This window comes from Hydractinia symbiolongicarpus, chromosome 1, assembly GCF_029227915.1.
Source record: "Hydractinia symbiolongicarpus strain clone_291-10 chromosome 1, HSymV2.1, whole genome shotgun sequence".
NCBI lineage: Eukaryota > Metazoa > Cnidaria > Hydrozoa > Anthoathecata > Hydractiniidae > Hydractinia > Hydractinia symbiolongicarpus.
Genome location: NC_079875.1, coordinates 16510047 through 16530280, shown reverse-complemented (window position 1 = coordinate 16530280; position 20234 = coordinate 16510047). Strand labels below are relative to the sequence as shown.

Here is a 20234-nt window from a genome sequence, read left to right as displayed (position 1 = left end):
ACCATTTTGCGTGATAGAGAGTAGTCTTCATCCCGTGTAAATATCCACGGGATCGCCCGTCTTGTTATATCGCATTTCGTGTTTTCGTAACAGACAGACAAACAAACAGACGACGGCTATTATTATAAAGAGTAGTCAAAATCCATCAGTCGTCCATCTTTAAATAACACGTTTTTTGTGGGTCCGTTGCACGACACTTTCTGTGCGAGCAGACAGACAAAATGTGGCTATTTTTAAAGATATATTGCGTATTTTGTTACATATAATTTAAGAGCAAGCGAAAGAAGACAAGTTTTTAATGTCTATGTACGTTGTTAAAGCCTTAAAAGACGATTTTATTAATAACTGTATTCTGCTTTGATATTGTTGTCGGAGCGCCATGTCCTTTACAGGCTCTGCAACGGGGATCAAAATTTTCAGGGTTGATTAAGGACTTTCTAGGAAATCAAAGAATTTTCTTCCGAAAGCCCCCCTTTGGCGAGATGTTTTATTTTACTCTTAAAATTGTTAATTGTAATGGTACGGTCATAGAAGAAACGTACATGAAAGATGATAGCGACACAAAGTTATCTCATACTCAGGAGCGTTTCCTTCGATGTCACTGAAACTAAACACTTTACTCATAAAAAATGTCATGCTTCACGCCAAAAGTTTTGTTATTAGGCAAAATGTAGTATAGAAATTGCGCTAAGCAATCAAGCGCAAGAAAATCATTTTACAGTTTAACTACTTTTCCTTCTAAGTAGTGAGTTTTTGAACTTGCGTGGAAATAAATCTTTTTATTAATAATGTACAATAATTAATAAATAATTAATACACGCAAAACTTAGTACGAATGAGGTACTCTCATTTCAGGATTTATCTTTTATGTAAGAAGAATACATTACAAGATCTTTCGACAGTAAGTCATGATGACTTTGACAATGAAAAAAAAATTACCTACAATGCCCCGGTAAATTAACCTTACAAATGATGACGAAACCGTTATTGATCCCCCACTTCCAAATGTTGTAAAACCGGCTTCTTTGTTGGTTTTAAGATAACACATCAACTCAATGCACTTCGCACAGTAATTTAAAAAATGTCCGAGACTGAAGTATGGCAGAACTGGCAGACACAACTGCAGAGCACGGATTTAACTAAGAATGGGGAGCAGCTAAGCCAGAACAACGATCTCCCGCCTCTAACATGGTCAAGATAAAAAAGAGTTAAGATCACACGATCAAACTCATATCAACCTAGTTAAGGTCACGTTCATCTTCGTCAAATTCCAACTCCAGTTGTGACAGAGAACATTCTAGACATAGATCATCTAGAATTAAGAAATTTGTCCTCCGGCAGCAGATCAAATCCTACTCCTGCGATGCCTTAACGAATTACTACGGAGAAGAAACAGTTTCAGCACAAACTACCTAAAAGCATGGCCAATGAACAGTTTGAAATTTTCATACAGGACAAAGATCTGAAGAAAAATGTTTTGAAAAAGCATCTGATAACTGTTAAATCACTTGATATTGGGTTGGTCAAACAAGGGTGAAACGAAGCAAGCAGGAAATGAAGTTGTCCAATCCAACATACGTGATGCTACGGTACCATTTAGCATAGTATAGTCTACTCTTGAAAAGGCGAGATAAGGCGAAACCAAGAAGAATGAGGTGTCATTGGATGATTTATTAGCTCATGTTAAAAAAACATATTGTTTTGCCCAGCTACTAAGGTATGCCTCACTTTATTGTTCGTCTTCCAAGATACCACATCATTCAATTGTTGCTTATGAAACACCATGAGCTAAACGTGCACTCTCAGCCTACTGATGAAGTCTCCTTTAACAACAAGTACAGCTTAGTAACAAAATATTGTTTGGCTAAAGGTTGTTTATTTCCGACGCCTGAACATTTTAAATGTTACGTTGCAATCAAAGCAGATGCAAGAGGTATGTTAAATACAAATTGAGATCTCTTGTAGAAACATGACATGGAATTGTTTGGTTCAGCAGCATGTTCTTAATACCACCAACAACATTAAACAAGCTTTGGAACTGTTCTAAGAAGTGGGTAAGAAGAAAAAACGCCAATACGCAAGCCTTTTCTACTTTACCTCCTGGCAGCAGTGGATCAGAGAAAACAACAATGGATGAGTCCGTCAAAACATTATCCGACATTTTCACCCACAAAAAACATGGCAGCGAAATAGCCAAGAAAGATCATCCGTTAATTCTATTTTATTATTTAGAAATGGAAACCATTCTCATCAAATTCAAGCAAGTAGTTTTAATTTCACCACAGGACATAAAACATGTACATCGTCTAATAAAGCAATTATTCTTGTCAAAAGAAATATCTAAACACATCCCACTGGCCGGGAGATTAATTCACTTCCTCGGATCCTGGGACATACTGACTAAGGATTTCGAAATTATGTCTGTAGTCAAAGGATACAAAATTCCCTTTGTACAAATTAGTAAAATTAGAATTACACGAGATGGTGGGAAAGAGAGCAATTCTTGCAGTGGATCATTTGCCATGCATAAAAAGCATAATTTATGGCTCTAAATTAATAGAGTTCCCAATCACACATGACCAGTGTTTATACCTTTACTAGTATGGATGTGTGTATGTTTGACACAATGAATACCAAAATATCGGAAACGGTGATTGTGTTGACGTCTTGGTTAGACAACGTTCGAGGTAGAGTTATTGCCGGGCTCTAGTAGATGTATATAGATTTGTCGTCCCAAAGACATGAGATAGGCCTTGACATTAAGAGAGTCAAGATTTTGCTCATCGATTTGTGTCCAGATAATATATACTGCATGACGACTACCGTTTTCACGCTCCCAGATCGAAAGAGTGCAAGCCCGATAGCAAAGGCGAAAAACTTTAGGTTGTATTTTAAGAGACTACCGAAAAGATTTCAATGAGATTCCAAGGAAACGCTCCTGAGTATGAGATAACTCTTTTCAGTATATTCATTAAGATAAGATGCTGCCCATAGATCCCCCCATTCGATTTCTAATAATGTTGTTTCCTTCCCCGATTTGTTTTGGTAGTGAAACAAGCTGACTACTGCTTAAAAATAATATTTAACAGGAGGAGTTGTTCCAGTGAGATGAATGGACTTCAGGAATGTAGCGGTCGTTGCAATGAAGCCAAGTGGTTTAATGGTGGCAACTAACCTGTACTTGTTGTTAAAGGAAACTTCATCAGTAGGCTGAGAGTGCACGTTTAGCTCATGGTGTTTCATAAGCAACAATCGAATGATCTGGTATCTTTAAAAGACGAACCATTAAATGAGGCATACCTTAGTAACTAGACAACAAGGATATCGCCACAGCTGAAAATCGGTGTGTCGGTTCTGCTCACCTGGTGTGATGAAAACTGAGAAAAAAATCACCTATTGCCGGTATGTTTTACTATCTATTTCAGCATTTTTTCATTGCAAAGTAATCGAGATTCGCTGACAAAGCAAAAATTAATGGCGAACACTTGCTACGCCATTGTATCAAATGATTTAATATCCAATTATATAAATTTAAAAGACAAAGATAGATAGATAAATAAGTGTGTCTAATTTACATGGCTAGCCTCACAAATATCGAGAGACCATGTTTATTATTTCCAGGAGGGACCATGGCTTAGATAAGGGAGTCCTAGAGTATTCAATGCTCATTTTAGGCTACATAGATCCAATTAGCGTCCTCCTCTGCCAGAAAACTCCATGCAACATCCAACGGCCCACACAGTTGGCCATATCCCCTATATCCCTACAAAGCTGAGGTTAACCTTGGGCTATATTAACGTTCACAAGAAAGAATATAGAGCCATGGTTAAAGATTATGCAAGATACCTTTGCATAGAAAATCCGCCACTACCTTAAAAGGTGTAACAGTATACAGTGGCCAACAGAATACAAGAGAAGAAACTTCGTACCTAAACCTAAAAAAAATCTGCCAGCCAATTAGAGATAGGATGATAACAGAGTTTATATTTCGTTCACTCTCCTCCACGGAGTTTAACTATGTTAACTACCTAGCATAACTGGAGCTACTAACAGCCCACAAGGTGTAAGTGCAGTAAAAGAAACTCTTAACCATCGATAATCTGTGCATCTTTACAATTATTCATTAAAAGTCGAGCGTTATGACTAAATATCGTGTTTATCCAGCGTGAATACTCAACAGAATCCCATTAAACGTCACATGTTTTATATATGATAATAAACGTCAGTTATCTTGAAGATCGGACGACACTATGAAAGCAAATTGAAAAGTTTCGATTATAATGATGTAACCAGCTGTTAAATCACTCATTCTTAAAAACGAGAAAACAAAAGGCTGGGTAATCTGTGTTTACATTTCATAGCGGGGACGAGAGTGCATAAAGTACTCGTGGCATTTTCAATTAGGCATAACTTTCTTTGAGCATGACATTTGATGTCACAGTTTAGTTAATTGGAGTATACATTCTAATGTAATTTTTTGTCGATTTTATAATTTCCTCGAATTTTCCGCTACCTTTTTGTCAAATGTTATATTCTTTTTTTAAGATTATTTCCGGAGATAGTCATAAAAGAACAGTATTATATTTTTATAGTTTTCTATGCGTGTAGATAAATGTTGATGTGCTACCAAGGATACATACCAGTAAGTGTTTATAATGCAGATGCAGAAAATATGAACGGCGTTCAGGATTTATTAGTCGCAGGTCTTATTTTTATAACTATTAAGTGTTATAGCCAACTAGTATACATGAAGCAACACATTAAAACCCCACAAAACTATATGAAAGTTCTAAGTACCTACATACTAGGTTCATAAGTACATATATACTGAGTACCTAGGTACCAATATACTAGGTACCTTGGTACCAATATACTAGGTACCTAGGTACCAATATACTAGGTACCTAGGTACCTAGGTACCTATATACTTTCACTTTAACCATAATAAAATTGAAAATTGCCAAACATGAGTTTTAAAGGACAAGCAACAATAAAATATGTTAGCTAGGTTTAGCTAGCTACCAAGTAAAGGAAGGTGCACGTCCGTTTGAGAACGTAAAGCGTGAACAAAAGGGACGAGTAGGATTAGAAAAACTCCAGTATTGGCAGGAATAGCGCACTATTATCATTTAGTGCTATCCGGCGATTTGTGTTGCGTGTTAAACAGTATTACATACCGGGGATAGGTGAATTAGATAGTTAACTATATATCCTTATAACAAACCTGAACCGGTAGCGATGTAATATATATTCCAAATATATATCTCTATAACAAACCTGAACCGGTAGCGATGTAATATATATATTCCTAATATTATATCGCTATAACAAACCTGAACCGGTAGCGATGTAATATATATATTCCTAATATTATATCGCTATAACAAACCTAAACCGGTAGCAATGTAATATATATCCCTAATATTATATATCCTTATAACAAACCTGAACCGGTAGCGATGTAATATATGTTCCAAATACACATCCCTATAACAAACCTGAACCGGTAGCAATGTAATATATATCCCTAATATTATATATCCTTATAACAAACCTGAACCGGTAGCGATGTAATATATGTTCCAAATACACATCCCTATAACAAACCTGAACCGGTAGCAATGTAATATATATCCCTAATATTATATATCCTTATAACAAACCTTAACCAGTAGCGATGTAGTATATATATCACTTTTCAAAAGGATATATATATTACATCGCTACGAGATGTCACTGTTTATCAAAGGTCGCTAAATCTGAGGAACTGCTATTGTTTCGAATGTTTGTATGTTTACTTAAGAGTTACCGACTTATTTAGTAGCAAGATAATATTAATAAAATTCAGAGTAGAATAAAGAGGGAAGGACTCCTACAACTTTTTCTTCAATTAATTTGATGCAACTAACGAAACAACTAATTATGTGACGACTAGGAGAAGAAACTCAGTGATTATAGATAAACGTCGTTAACCTGTGGAACAATCCACGGGAATTAGCCGACGTAGTTATTTCACGCACCTGTTATGAAATTATTTCGCGCGCCTGTTAGAATTTACACTGCGGTAGTCATGGTCCCTGGAAGTAAATATACACTTATTGGCACGGAAGCAGTGTAAAAAACGCATCAAGGAAACTGCATCAAAGGAACAATAAAAGTTAATTAACCATGAATTTTGTATAAGAAAATTTTTAAATTCAACTTTTTTGAAACTACGTAAAAGACAAAATAAAATAAAATTTTAAATAGCGTAGCAAAAAGCTCATAGAGCTGTGCGCAATTTCGTGCGTGGTTAATACAAGTCGCTTTTGACGCACAAACAGACAGACGACGGCTATTATTATAGAGAGACGAATACTCGAAAATAGGTAGCGCTAAAACACTCTTAAACGACCGCCCATTAGTGTGAAATGCTTAATCATACGGCCATATCTTGCGCTATCTCTAACATCCAAATTTAAGTAAAAAATAGAAAGTGTAGATAGCGCAACTGAAATTAAAAAAAGTCAGACGGGCATAAGAGACAAAAAGAGATTATCGTTAAAGAAAATAGAACTTAAATGATCAAAACAAAATTGGAGGATAAAGTACTTCAAAATACTTAATTCCCAGGGCATTTCGCTTTTTTGGGGCCCAAAGGATCCTGGGGAAGGATGCCAAAATAGTATTACCACGCAGTGAGCTTTATTATTGAGCTATAATACTATAAGAAGCGTTGTGGCAAAAAAAAAAAAAAAAAAATGGGAAAAAATTGTATTAAATGCACATTGAAATATTTCTTTGCAAGCATAAATTTTAAAACCTATGCTTAAACTATTTTGCAAAAAAACGGCATTGCCCGGGTTATAGGGGACCCGGGACAGGCAGAGGGCCGGTACAACGATTATTTCGTTACTACGGTGCTACTTGAACCACTGCAGTAATTTGCCCATGCGTGCCGTGGTTTTTGAAAACAATAGAAAACATGAAAGAGAAGCTGCGTGCGAGATTTGAACCGTACTGCAAAAACTTGTTTACCGGCTGAAAATGACCCCCCTCAGCCGGTCAATAAAGGAAGGCGAAAACACAACAACAAGGATTTGATATAGCCAATTGTCTCTTCGTTTATTCTTTCATTTTAAGTTATAAAATGTCATCGACAATCTTGGAAACCGATAAATTAGGATACGATAGCTCAGCTTAAACGTGTAGACTAATTAGGCGGAAACCGCTGTTTAACTAAAATGTATACATCGTAAGTTAACATTTTTTATTACTTCTTACTACTCGATTGCACACACAGACATTTTAATTTTTTTGGGTGACTTTGTATTGACTTCTGTTTACATTTAAGTTCACCGCGTTCATAGTGTATCGTCAGAGCTTTTCACAATATAACAAGCTAAATTGTACTCAATTAAATTCTAAAGGTCAATTAAAATGTAAATTTGTTTTAATAAAATTACATATCTAAACGCGGTGTGCTTTTCGTCTTTCTGCTGTTATTTGTATATTATCAGTTCATGTATAAATATGCATCAGGGCCAACATATCATATTTTCCGGTCACCTGTTACCTTTGCTGGTCTTATTTTGTGGCTTATACTGGTACGTATTATGAGTAAGATACGGCAAGTCTAACGCAACTATGACGTCATAACTTGGACAATTTTAAGTTTTTTTTATTTAACATTGGAGTAAAAACAGATAATAACAAAAACATTTCTGTGAAAAACGACAACAAAATTTTGACCTCTGGTCTTCTTTATAATTTATTTACTACGCGTACTTTTAAGTTACAAACATAAGCTATCATTTTCAGAGTCACTAAGTTTTTGTTTTCCTAGGATGCCAGATAACTTTTATAGACAAACTCTGATCCAGGTTTCCTTTCTATAATTTATTCAATTAGTTTACAGATTAGCAGACGTCGCCTCGCAATAAATATATTGATTGTTATCAGTATCAAACTTTAAATTGTGCAAAACAAGTTCCTTTGGAAGGAAAAATCGGATTATCAGACCATTTTTTTATGCGAGTTATGTAAAAATTACCCTCTAGAATCACACCTTGCCCCCAAAATGCATAATCAAATACTCGGGACCAAATAAAGATAAAGTTACCAAAGCGCACTCGCCTTTGTTTGGACGCCAGACAGTTGACAACATAGCTAACAAAATAGCGATAGTCATCATTATAAACAATGTCTTTTTGCCTTCGAAAAAAATAAACGTAGCATATTCTCACCTCATCTTCTCAATGAATTATTCTTTTGTTATTTCTTTTTTCGACTTTCTTGTTGTTTTAATTAAATGTTAAAGGAACCCTTGCTTTCCAACGATAACGATATGTCTGCAGCCAATGCTATTAAAAAAGTTTCGGGAAGGTAAGTTCAGGGGAATAAGAAACTAGGTAAAGAATTTTACGTAAAAATACAGCAGAGCTAGCGTCATGTTTAACGCAGAAGTAGGCTTATTTTCTGGAGACCAGCAAATGACATCGATTAAAACCGTGTGCCAAGTCAAATATGCATCCAAGAGAGATGTACATTTGAGTTGACACACTTGCCACTTGGCACTAGATGTTAAATATGTTATTTGAGCAGTGATTCTCCTTGTTTAGGTTACCAAGATAGTTAAAAGAACATGGCCTCATAAAATCGTGTGTTTTTCAGACCTATATTTATCAAGCGTTTCGATACAAATCTTCCGCGTTTATTGAGTTTCCTTTAGTCCGTGTTTATTTACTTTTTGAAAATTTTAAGGATATAAGGAACATTAATCCTTATTTTAAATTCAACATATATAAGTTTTGGATTAAAAACATGTTTCGTCATATGCATTAACTGCTAAAAAGATTATCAAGTACCTGTGTAATGCGTTATACTTTCTTCCTGATAATGTTAATTAAATGTAAGACATAGTAATCTGCCAGCTGGTCGTGTTACAAGTCGGTAAAAGGTTAAAATCTCTTAACAACATGTCTGTCCTGTGATATTCTGTAATGTTACATGCACCTGTGATGAACAAACATTTCATCACCCACTCTCGTGCTTTTTATTCGTGTTCTTCTATTTTTTCCTAGTTGGAACAGCATGATTATAAAAACAACAAATCAAAGAAAACGTGGCTTTAAATATAGTGCCGCAATTAGTGACGTCATAATATGCAACTGTGGCTTGAAACTATAATACGGTAAATGAAACTAGTGTATATCGAGGTAGCTGAATCTCTGAGTCTAGCCATTTGTTTATTGTGATTAAATGATGTTGTTCTTTAAAATATACAATAACAAGGAAAAAAGGACAGTAAGAAGTTGTTATTATGGTTGTTGTTAAACCTGACTAATATTTGCACAAGATAAAAGTTGTGTAGTATTTTGGTTTAGTCGGTAAATATAACTTCTTGTTCAGCCAAAGTCAATAAAAGACAATAGAAATACTTTTGCGCTGACAAACACGCAAACTTAGACACACACACACACACATACAAAATATTTTTACATGAAAATTAGTTAAAGGTTTTTAGGTGACGACACTGGGACGCGATAAAACAGAACGGTATGTATATTTCAACTGTAGCTAAATTTCTACGAAAGTAACACTCCCCTAACTACTAGGGAAATAGTGAATTTTCTTTTTGTTACAGTCCGCTTACATCAGACTGAAGTGAAATCTACTGTAATGCTTCGAATAAACGCCCGGGGCGTTTATTAAATTTTTTGACATTTTTGGTGGGTCTTCTATTCGAGGGGGGTGTTTAAAAGAAGGGGGCGTTTACTAAATTTTTTACACTTCGTATCTTGTGTAGTTTTTAAGGATACCTATAATATAAATCTTCACAACAGAAAATAAAAGATATTCACATGTTTTAGAGAATGAACTTCAACAGCGAAAAGCTAAGTTTCCAACACTAAACCTAAGATTCAGAAAAAAAGTAAGTAAGTAAGTATACTTTTACTATCGCCTCGCATAAACTCCCCTTACGGGGGAGGGGCGTGTATTGGAGGGCGCGTTTAATAGAAGGGGGCGTTTATTCGAAGCATTACGGTATGTGAAGTGAAATTCCACGCCACAATGAAAAGTGTGACGCTTCACAAGATGTTTTACTAAGAATTTCATTTCGGTGGTGTTCGTATTATTCGAGCATGTACACTGATCAAAGACGGCATTTAACTCATGGGTAAAAATAGAAACCTCACAGCTGTTTCACTCTTTTTAGTCAATGTGAAGTGGCACCTAAATTGAGTTTCACTTCCTCCGAAGAGACAAACCCGTTTTGTTTACCTTTGGTCTGGTTTAAACGGCCCCAAGGATCAATAAGAATCCAAAGAAATTCATTCATGTTTCTTAATGATTACGGTATAACAAGATTAGTATGGCTCCTAATAATTTAGATGATAGTTATGGTGCTTCTTTCCTTTTAGCGCCCGTGTGTAATGTATAAGGGTAGGGTTTGAATGTGCGTATCTAAAAACCGGAATTTGACATAGAAATACTAGTGTTTTTTAAGGTTTTTTCAGTAACTTATAATTTTTGAATATAATATAATAATATAAGTTATTATCCACCAACAAGGAAATGCTTAGGCATATATCATAGTCTTTATGCAGGGTTAAAGCCCTCCTGTTAAGTATTTCACAGTATTTTGTGCATTCTGATGGTATTAAAAAAAGATATGCGGAAAGTCTACTGAAATTTATTTATTTAAAAGAAAACCAAAATCACAGTTTTTCGGTGCGAAGCAAAGGATATATCAAATAGTTTTTTTCCATTTGATCATAAAGTATGTGTTAGACTGGCTATAATATGTTGTTAAATTACATTTTCACAGGACAATGGTATACGCCATGTAGCGATTTTCGCAAGTTGATACCCGCTGCTACCGTCTTCGAGTCACAAATAGACAAATGTGTTGGTGACCTATGACTAATAGTCAACACTATATTAATTTAACCAAAACATTAAACTGCCTTAAGCTTGTTACTTAAGGTCATAGATCCATACCACAAGCAGGGGGGTATAAATATGGAGTAGAACACAGTAAGCCTCTTGCTCTTGAACAGTTCAGTCGATAAAGCCCGTGGAAAAATCCACTGAGGCAGAATAAAAATTTTGATGACGTCAGCAACCCATCCACAAAAAAAAGTAGAACTGTGTTTCCACGTTGCCTCTATTGTGTAGAGCTTAAACTGCTGATCAAGAAAATGTATATGATCATGTTAGTGTTTTTTAAGGTTTTTTCAGTAACTTATAATTTTTGAATATAATATAATAATATAAGTTATTATCCACCAACAAGCCTATTGTATAGAGTAATATAGTACATTACAGGCCACAGATTATAGTCCGTATCCCATCTCCTGGGCATTGCTATTTTGTGTATCCTTATCACAAAGTAAGGATTTTTCTACCACTTTAATCAAAATACGGCTGATAGAGACTAGTCATTAGTTTGTGGAAGCATCCACGTCCATATACCGTCGCTACTTGCAGTTACCATTTTTGTTTAACAAACACACAATAAGAAATTTAATATAGATGTATGTTTAAAATGCTTGTTTTAAGTTGTTGTTGTTTCCGAAACTAATAATAAGTCTTGCTGGAATTGTTTACAAAAATAAGCAACACTAAATTAACTTCACTCGCATGTTATTTTTTGCTTTAAACTTGCTTGGTGGTAGTTTTTATTGGTTTACAAATTAGCTATTGACTAGCGTGGGAACACAGAGGTATGTTAAGTGAGATTTGAAACTAATATTTATTAAGAAACCTATGGTAGAAATGACGTCACAATGCGAATTTATTTATTTACGTTTACCACAAAATAAATATTCAGCACTTTTGCTACTTACCTAGGATGAGGCAAGAGTCAATAGAAACAGAAAATAGACAACACTCCCAAAACACAAGCACCATTTCTTTTTAATATTCTAATTCGTTTTATGTTTTTCCATAGCATAGCTGTAGTATAACGTTGACCACACTAATTTGCAGTCTTTTAAGTACATTAGTAATAAAGAAAGCCTATACTAGCTTCTTACCAAGGCCAACGAATTTTTTTAAAAAAGTAAAGGGGCTCATATATTGATAAAGGAGGTCACACCATGGTTTGGGCTGCCTGAAAAAAATTAGAAATCTAAGATCTCTAAATTAACTGAAACACTATTCAAATTTTGAAAGTTCACAGATTATTGAAAACGGTTTTTTAATGCTGTCTAGTTATCTTGGAAATTAAAGTGGAGAGCATGCATATCCAGTTTTTTCCCATTTCGTTGAACATGCTTTCTAGTTGTGGAACAAATTAAACTTCAAATGATGCAGGGTTTGCTATGTCCTTTGTTTTCACTTTAATTTTGTTCGTTGAGGCTCAATTTTGTTTGAGTTTCTCTCTTCTGGAGAGTTAACAATTGCCTTCCTGATAATTATTGACTGTGTACTTGTTAAAATCAATTTCATGAATCTGATTCCTCAGTCAGGCCAATGCACCAATGATTATATGCAGATAGATATTTATCTACAAAAAACATAGAGATTTCTTGCTTTTTTCTTTTGGACTGTTGATCACGAATTGCTTCGCATTTCGAACTATTTGTTGCTTTTAAAATGTTGGTTATAAAAAATACCAACTGTCATCATGATACAACTGCAAGATGTAACTAACAATATATGGAAAGTTCTGGTTAATTCAATTAAGTTGTTAAAAGTTTGCTGATATGATTTAATTTCAGCTAGATGTGAATGTCGTCGTATGTCGTCAGTTTATTTAGTTCTTCTTCTATTACTGATAACGTTCTTCACTTCAAAAGAAGGGTAAAAATGCAACAAGTTTCCCTCCCCTTTGGCAAAGTTTGCTTGAGATATATTGATGACTAAAGAAGTCAGTGAAGAATGGACATGTATTACCATGGTGATATGATTACAAGGACTATGAAACGATTCAAGTCAGATCTTTATCATTTATATAATACTCTCAATCCCTGCTTGTTTTAAAGAATGACGTGCAGTAATTGCATCCTTTTCCCTAAAGGTGAAGTTGCGATAAAATTATACACACTTTAAAACCCATAGACAATAGACATCCAAACAACCTGCTTTATATATTCATAAGTGTAGTGAATTTATTACTTACCACCTAAAGATATAAATGTACTTTCACTTTTTAGCTGAAGAATAAACTAGGGCCTGGAAAGTATACCGATATCACCGAAAGTTTTTTTTTGACGAGGAAACGATAACAAGATGTATGTTTTAGAAAAGTCATATTTCATTAAAACATTTTAAAATCACTGTTGCAGCGACTGGTATGATTCTACAAGAAGTTATAGCTAGCTAGCTAGCTAGCTAAGAAATGAGAAAGTCCTTCTGAAAACTCCTGCTCAGGCTGACCTAATTGTTATCCGAAAAATTTGAACTATCATTTTGATATAGGAACACAGCAAAACTTATACAAAAGTTAAGGAAATCCAAAATCTCTGTTGTTACACCCCCCTTAAAATAGTCTCATTTTGACATTTAATTTTTTATATTCTATTTTATATTTCTTTTTTATTATATTCCATGGGAAGTGAAAATTCAGAATTCGTACTCTAGAAGAATCGCCTTACATATTCTACGCAGCCATAATGAAAAAACCAGTCCTTCTTTATACGTGAACCTTAATAAGGCTGTTAAAAGCATAAATGATTGCTTGTGGGAGCGGTCTTAAACATGTGACCCTACCGTGTAATAATTTCCACAAGATTGAGAAAGGCAGGGCCAAAAGAGGAAATTTAAATGTCTACTTAAAGTGAGGAGGCCCTAATTGAAACATTACGGCAAGCAGATATGTTAACGACATAGCCTTGTTTCTTTGTTGTCAACTTGATGATTAATAACAATACCTTCATCTTGTACGTAACAATATCATTTGACTGGGGATAATCGTGGGAGGGATGTAAGATGAAGCTCAACACAAGATTGTTGTCATTTGATGATTATATTACCATATGTTATTGCGTAACGGTATTGAATGAGTTTTATTCTAAAATTATTTTGTTTGTGAGAGTAAATAAATCTTTGTCAAGCTGTGAACAAAACACTATTAATTGTTTAATTAATGATATTAGCAAAATAAAAATACCCATGTCGTTTTTAAATCCGACAGCTATATAATTCTTATCGTATATGTCGATAACTTGGGATATTGCCCGTTTCGTATGCGTAAATGGGGAAAAAAGAGGGGATTGAGTGTTGAGAATATGCATTTAATATCAAGAAGCACATCAAAGTTGATGTTGAGTCTGTTGAAAGTTGTTCAAAGTTGAATCTGTTAATTAGTAATCAAACCTGGTAATTGGTTTAAAAGAAAATAATCACAATAGAGATTCTGTATATAGTTATAATAAATATCATCTTTAAAAATTATTTTTGCATGAAACGCACTGCAATAACATACGACATTATCTGTTTTCGTTTTCTTAAATATATAATATTAAATTTAATTGTAGAAGTAGTTACATCTTTAATATTCTCTATGAAAGGAGGCCTTTAAAAAACATTACTCTTTAATAGTAACCCTCTTCGGGCTGGGTTTTTTTTTAGGCGGGGGGAGTGGCTATGAGAAGCTTAGTGGGTGGGCTAAAGTTCTTTGATAGACCCAATATGGCTAACGCCTGGGCATTTACAAAGTATAAACCACTTGAATGGTATAGATACTTAAAACTCGACAGTAGATTTGATTACTTGAAATGTTCTTTTAACATATAAGATTGTGTCCATAACAGCGAATAATTTTTTGCAATATATTTTTCATTTCGGATTATTATATGTTCATTTTTTAGACTGATAACACTTGTTATGACTGATATATAAATAGCATAATTACATAAAGGTAAAAACAATAACTAGCAGTATTTGTTATTGGAATTCAATCATGATGGACATACTGCTCATTTGTTTGTTTGTTTGCTTGTTGGTTTGTTTGTTTCTGAAAAATGTAGTGTATTCTTCTTCATCTACAACTATGTATGTAGACTATTTGTGTAGACGACTCCGATCTGTCATTGTATAATAACACAAGCCTGAATTTAGTTTTCCTTTAAACTCCTCTAAAAAACTGCATCCGTGATGGTAACGCAATGTATAGATTATTTTATTGTTAAAAGTGTTATGATCAATATGGAAATTTTGCAATATGTAGATTTAGTTTCTTTGATCACGATTAAGCTCCTTACTTTCAATACATTCAACATCTTTTCCTAGTCCGGATTAAAATAGTATGCAAGGCGCTAAAAGGTCTTTCTTATCTCAGCACTTTTGTTGCGACGTCATAAAAAGTCTTAAAGATGTCTATGTTTAATTAGTATCCAAGTTTTACACATTTGTTAGAAATCTGTCTTCGAAGCTTTTAGCATTTGTTATGGTACTTCACCAGGAAGATAAAAAAAACAGTGTATCTTCTCAAATCTTGTTGGTTATTTTTTTTTTCTGCCGTGAGATGGGGTGCCGCAAAGCAAAAAGAAGTAAAATCTCAGGATAAAAAACTCACTAATGACACGAATATGCCATGAAAGTTGAACAATTTGTTATTTACATTCTGTCAGACGTTTCTAGCAGATAAATAAACGTGTAGTGACCAGGAAAATGATCATACCTCCCTGGGCATGAACTCTAACTTAAGGGTAGCTTTATATAATAGCTACAATTCAAGCAAAACTGCAAGCAGGAGTTTCGGCATGCTTTTTTTCTGTTTTATGTTAACTTACGTTTCGCGTGATGTTTTGTATTTTAGAGTAATATGACGAAGGGTTTGCGTAGTTAATGAAAAACTGGAAGAGCTAAATAGGGATAAGATGTACAAGTTAAGTTCTTCTATAAGAGTAAGATCTGGTCCGTTGCTAAAAAAAGGATAGGAATAAAAATTTAAGTAGTTAATAATATCTTTTTTATAGTAGTTACAAGGACGACGCTTTAGGGGAGTGACCACATGTGCAAAGTAAGTTTGTGATTTGTAGAAATATTGTTATGATTCTGGCATGCAAGAGACTTTTATATTTTTTAAGTGGCCAACTTTACATCTCATATCCTACTGAATTTAGTATGTAAGAGGCATGTATATTTATAAGTGTCTATCTTTGTATCTAAAGTACAGATAAGAGGCTTTGTTTAAGTGTTTGTAAAAATATATCATTGTGTCAACAGAAATTTTAATTGCGGTAAAGAGGCAGTTTAAAAGATAAAATATTCCATCGAGTGCTCCTCACACACAATGTTAAATAAACAATCTTATTTTAAAATGTTTGCGCGTCGTGTGAATTTGACGAAACATTTTATGGCGGGATCGAACAAGGATATTTTTCGCTGGGAGTCTGGAAGATTTGGAACAATTGTTCTTTAAATTTGTGAAGTTTTGTGTTTCCGCAATTGGTGTCCGTCACATAAGGTAAGATAAGAAACATTTTACATGGTGTAGCTGTCCCTTGTTTTTTTGTGTTTTTCTTAGTTTCTTTCTTAATACTTCCTTATAAAAGCTTTGGTTAACTTAAGTACTGTGGTAGTCAAACTTTTCGATGTTTTTTTGGAGTGTTTAAATGTTTTTGGTAGACGGCCGGCGCATCTGGGATTAATCTGGCCCCGAATACGAACTTAAACAAGGGTCTAAATATCTAGGTAGTCAAAATTTCCTGTTAGCGTTTCTAATTTCTCACTTGTGGAGCACTACGGATGATTTAAGCCTCCATTAACACGAACGAATATTTTTTTTGGGCCGCTGCGCAGCGGCTACTTATACCAGTTGCGAAAGAATCGAAGAATCTTATTGTACAATGAATCCCTATTGCAAGGGCGTATTAAAAATATTTCAATTCCATGGGTTGTGTTTTTTTATGAGAAACAATGGAATGGATTTATATAATTCTGAACGTATTTCATTTGCCATAGCAATATAATTGTTGATGATTAGCTAAAGTATAAAAGTATGTTGCAGATGTTTCGTTAAGATTTCCGTTATATTTGCCAAGTTTTAAAAAAATGAATATGCATAGATATCGGAATCGCAAAAAGTTAAAAGATTAATATTTGTAGTTTTCATTTTTTGTATTTTCGATATGGATATATTCGCACCTGTTCAAAAAATGAACATCTATTGGAAAACAAGGAGCAAAAATATAGTGTTTATTTTTTTAGTGTCATTTTATTTCTGTTCGATGTTTGCTTTTACATTTGAAGTAAGTATTACTGTTTACGTCAACTCAAAATGACTTATGTTGCATCGTTTGCAATATAGAGAGTATACTATTCTATAAACTTAGAAAAGCTGTCAATCATGGGCGTAACTGTACTGAAGGGCTAAGCTCTGTTATTCACCTTCTTTATAGAGCATAAGTTTTGTTCAGTTTTTTTATGGATTGGTGTAGGCATATTGATGCCTTTACTAAGTTTAGGTATCCTAAAAATTGTGGAAACTTTTCTCGCGTGTTATATTTTCTTTGATTCACGCGCATATTATAGACTTCCAAAAATTATAGTTACACCTTGATATTCTGTTACTTCTTCTAATCTTTTTTTTTTTTAACTTTGTTGGTTTTTGTACTCTTAGCTATTCTCCATAACTAAGCATTTCCCGAAAATCTTGCTTCAATAAAGTATTATTTGCAAATTACTCTTAATAGCAGCCTTCTTTTGACGTTCAATCCTATTGGCTCCCCCTCCTAACTTCTTTGTAATAATCTTCTGAAGCATAACGTCTTTGTGGTTAAAATTTAGTTAGTTTAGTTTAGATGTAGGTCTCAGCATGCTGACTTGAATAGTGGAAATCACTTTGTTATAATAATTAAGATGTAGCAGTTACTTATGCAGTGCTTGTGTATTCGTTCTTCTTTCATGGATTTTGAAAATTTTATCATTTCTATTTAGTGTTATCCCCGTAAGCTTCGGACTGCACGCAGCTAACAGATTGCATCAAATGGGGAACCAATATTCCACTGAACTAAGGTCTATAGGTACGCGAAAGTTATCGACGAAAAAACGGGAAATCCAAGAATTAAAATATGCAAGAAATAATGGTAACAAAACCATTGGTCCTGTGCCAATAAAACGAAATCTTCTGACAAAATCAAGAAGTTGTGAGGAGCGAAAAATTGAAAGCATAAACATACGAACTACACTTAGCCTCAACAATATAAAGTCTCATCAAGAGGCGAAGGTTGCAGATATGGACTCTCTGCAAAACAAATCAAGCACAGCTCAACACGAGACGATATCAATAAATAGGAATGATGTAACGCTTGAGAGCAATGGGGAACAGGACATTAAAAGCGAAACCAATGAGACTTCGACCTCAAAACCTATTTTAGGAACTGTTGAATGCTATGATAAAATAATTGAAAAGCACGAAAAAAATGCAGGGTCCAATGAATCGAGTACTTGCCTAAATGAATCAATGGATAATGTTCTCAATGAGTATGAAGATAGCTCTGAGGTGTCAAATGAAGATGATAACAAGGACTATTTAAAAGTCCCAAATCTTACCCCAAGACGTAATACATTTTCAAGCGAAACCAAAAAATCCAGCATGAAGTCTTCGCAAATAGGATTGAAAGAGCTTGTAGTTCTACAAAAACAAAAAAAAGTTAGTTTAAACGACAACGTGTTTATATACGAGTCGGATAGTGACTCGTGCGGCCCTTCGGATGTACATACACGTCCCGGACGTTCAAAAAGCGAAGCTTGTGTTGAATCAAAAGATGTAGCAAATGCAAAACACACACGAAGGAGAACTAAATCAGATATTGATTCTAAGCAATATTTTGATCAAAAGACCATGCCGTTGCCAAGTCATCTAATTAAACGAATAAATTACGCGAAACGACACAGGCGTTTAACGCAATCTAAATCGTTTACCGCGAATGCTCTAACTAAACCAACAACCGAAGCCAAGAAATTACATCTTAGAATGCCATTACGATGTAGGATCAATGTTAAATTAATACCTGATTTTGATCAATACGAAACCGCAAGGAGTATTGAAATAAAACACGTTCTTTGTCTGCGAATTACACCGTTATCGTTTAAAGAAATCGAAAAAGCTCACCAACTCTTCGAAGCGGAGATAACCTTTACTGAAGGTACAATGCGAGATGTTGTGGACACCGTGACAGGAAAAACTCAAAAGAGACTAGTTAGAGCACACTCGTGGACTGGCTTTTCACATACAGTAGAGCTAAGCAAAGATAAATTGACAATTCAAGGGAACTTTCAAGCCACCAATCGCGGCTTGATACCGTTTTTAGAGTTTGAATTGGAACTGCAACCCAATTATAAATCTATACCCTCTGCGGATACGGGTGAAAAACTTTTATCGGTGGGCAGGTTTGTTTTCCAAGACACAAGACAAATTATCAAAGAAAAAATATATAAATGGAAAGCAGCAGTCGAACGTTTTGACGGATTTCCCTCTTCTGATTCAGAAGATGAACAGTAAGGTCAGAATCACGTGTGAGAGTGTTTTGTATTTTGAAATTATATTCAAACATTTTTTTTTTTGTATAAAGACAGTGTACTTATTATGGGAAGAAAAAGAAATTAATTTCTTAATCAAGTGTCTCACAAAGTAATGTTTCCTAACCAATGTTTAGCTGTGCGTACAACTATGGTGTAGAAAATTAGGACTTTTTTCTCTTACGTCATTGATTCGTATTCTCTGCTCCTGAAGATTAGATAGGCATAAAAAATTTCCTTTGCCCTTTGTAATCCTTTCGAATAAGTAATTTTATTTCTCCGAAAAGTTATTTTTTCAAAAAATCTCCTGCATATCTTTCGAGGCGAAACAAAACATTAATGTGTCAATTGTTACATGATATTACTCAAATTATGTTTTTTATGTCATATTTAACATCAGAACATACGAGGCATATTCTTAGTTATGACGCCTTATCTTTTTATCTACCACAAAATTAAATCTAAAGTATGCCTACAATATATGAATGTTAATTGCCTTTTTCAATTTAAAATGACTTTTTGCTAGTAATACCTATTTTATAATAAACCTTTTTTTGTTATGTTAAAAGGCAAAGAACCAGAACTTAGTGATAAATTAAATCGGTGGAAAGGAAGAAGAACTTTAAGATTGAAACAAAAAACAGAAAAAGAACAAAAAGTTTTTACGTACGTTACACGTATCTTGTGTTACGTACTTAAAAATTGCTAAACTTTTCTTGCCAATGCTCACAGTGAACTTAAGATTTCTGCAATTTTGCTTTGTTTTAAAATATTAAACG

General features: G+C 34.2%; 1 protein-coding gene across 3 annotated transcripts; it reads left to right on the top strand.

Moving 5' to 3' along the window:
• The first annotated feature begins 9280 nt into the window (after positions 1-9280).
• Positions 9281-19551, top strand: LOC130643276 (uncharacterized). Of its 3 annotated transcripts, XM_057449579.1 has the most exons (3): positions 9281-9537; positions 15909-15952; positions 17872-19551. In XM_057449579.1, exon 3 carries the CDS (start codon positions 17921-17923, stop codon positions 19436-19438), a length of 1518 nt encoding a protein of 505 aa, XP_057305562.1. In that variant the 5' UTR covers positions 9281-9537; positions 15909-15952; positions 17872-17920; the 3' UTR covers positions 19439-19551. The 3 variants fall into 3 exon arrangements, with proteins under 3 accessions (XP_057305562.1, XP_057305564.1, XP_057305563.1); XM_057449581.1 differs by lacking the exon at positions 15909-15952; XM_057449580.1 differs by lacking the exons at positions 9281-9537; positions 15909-15952 and adding an exon at positions 15999-17183.
• The last annotated feature ends 683 nt before the right edge of the window (positions 19552-20234 follow it).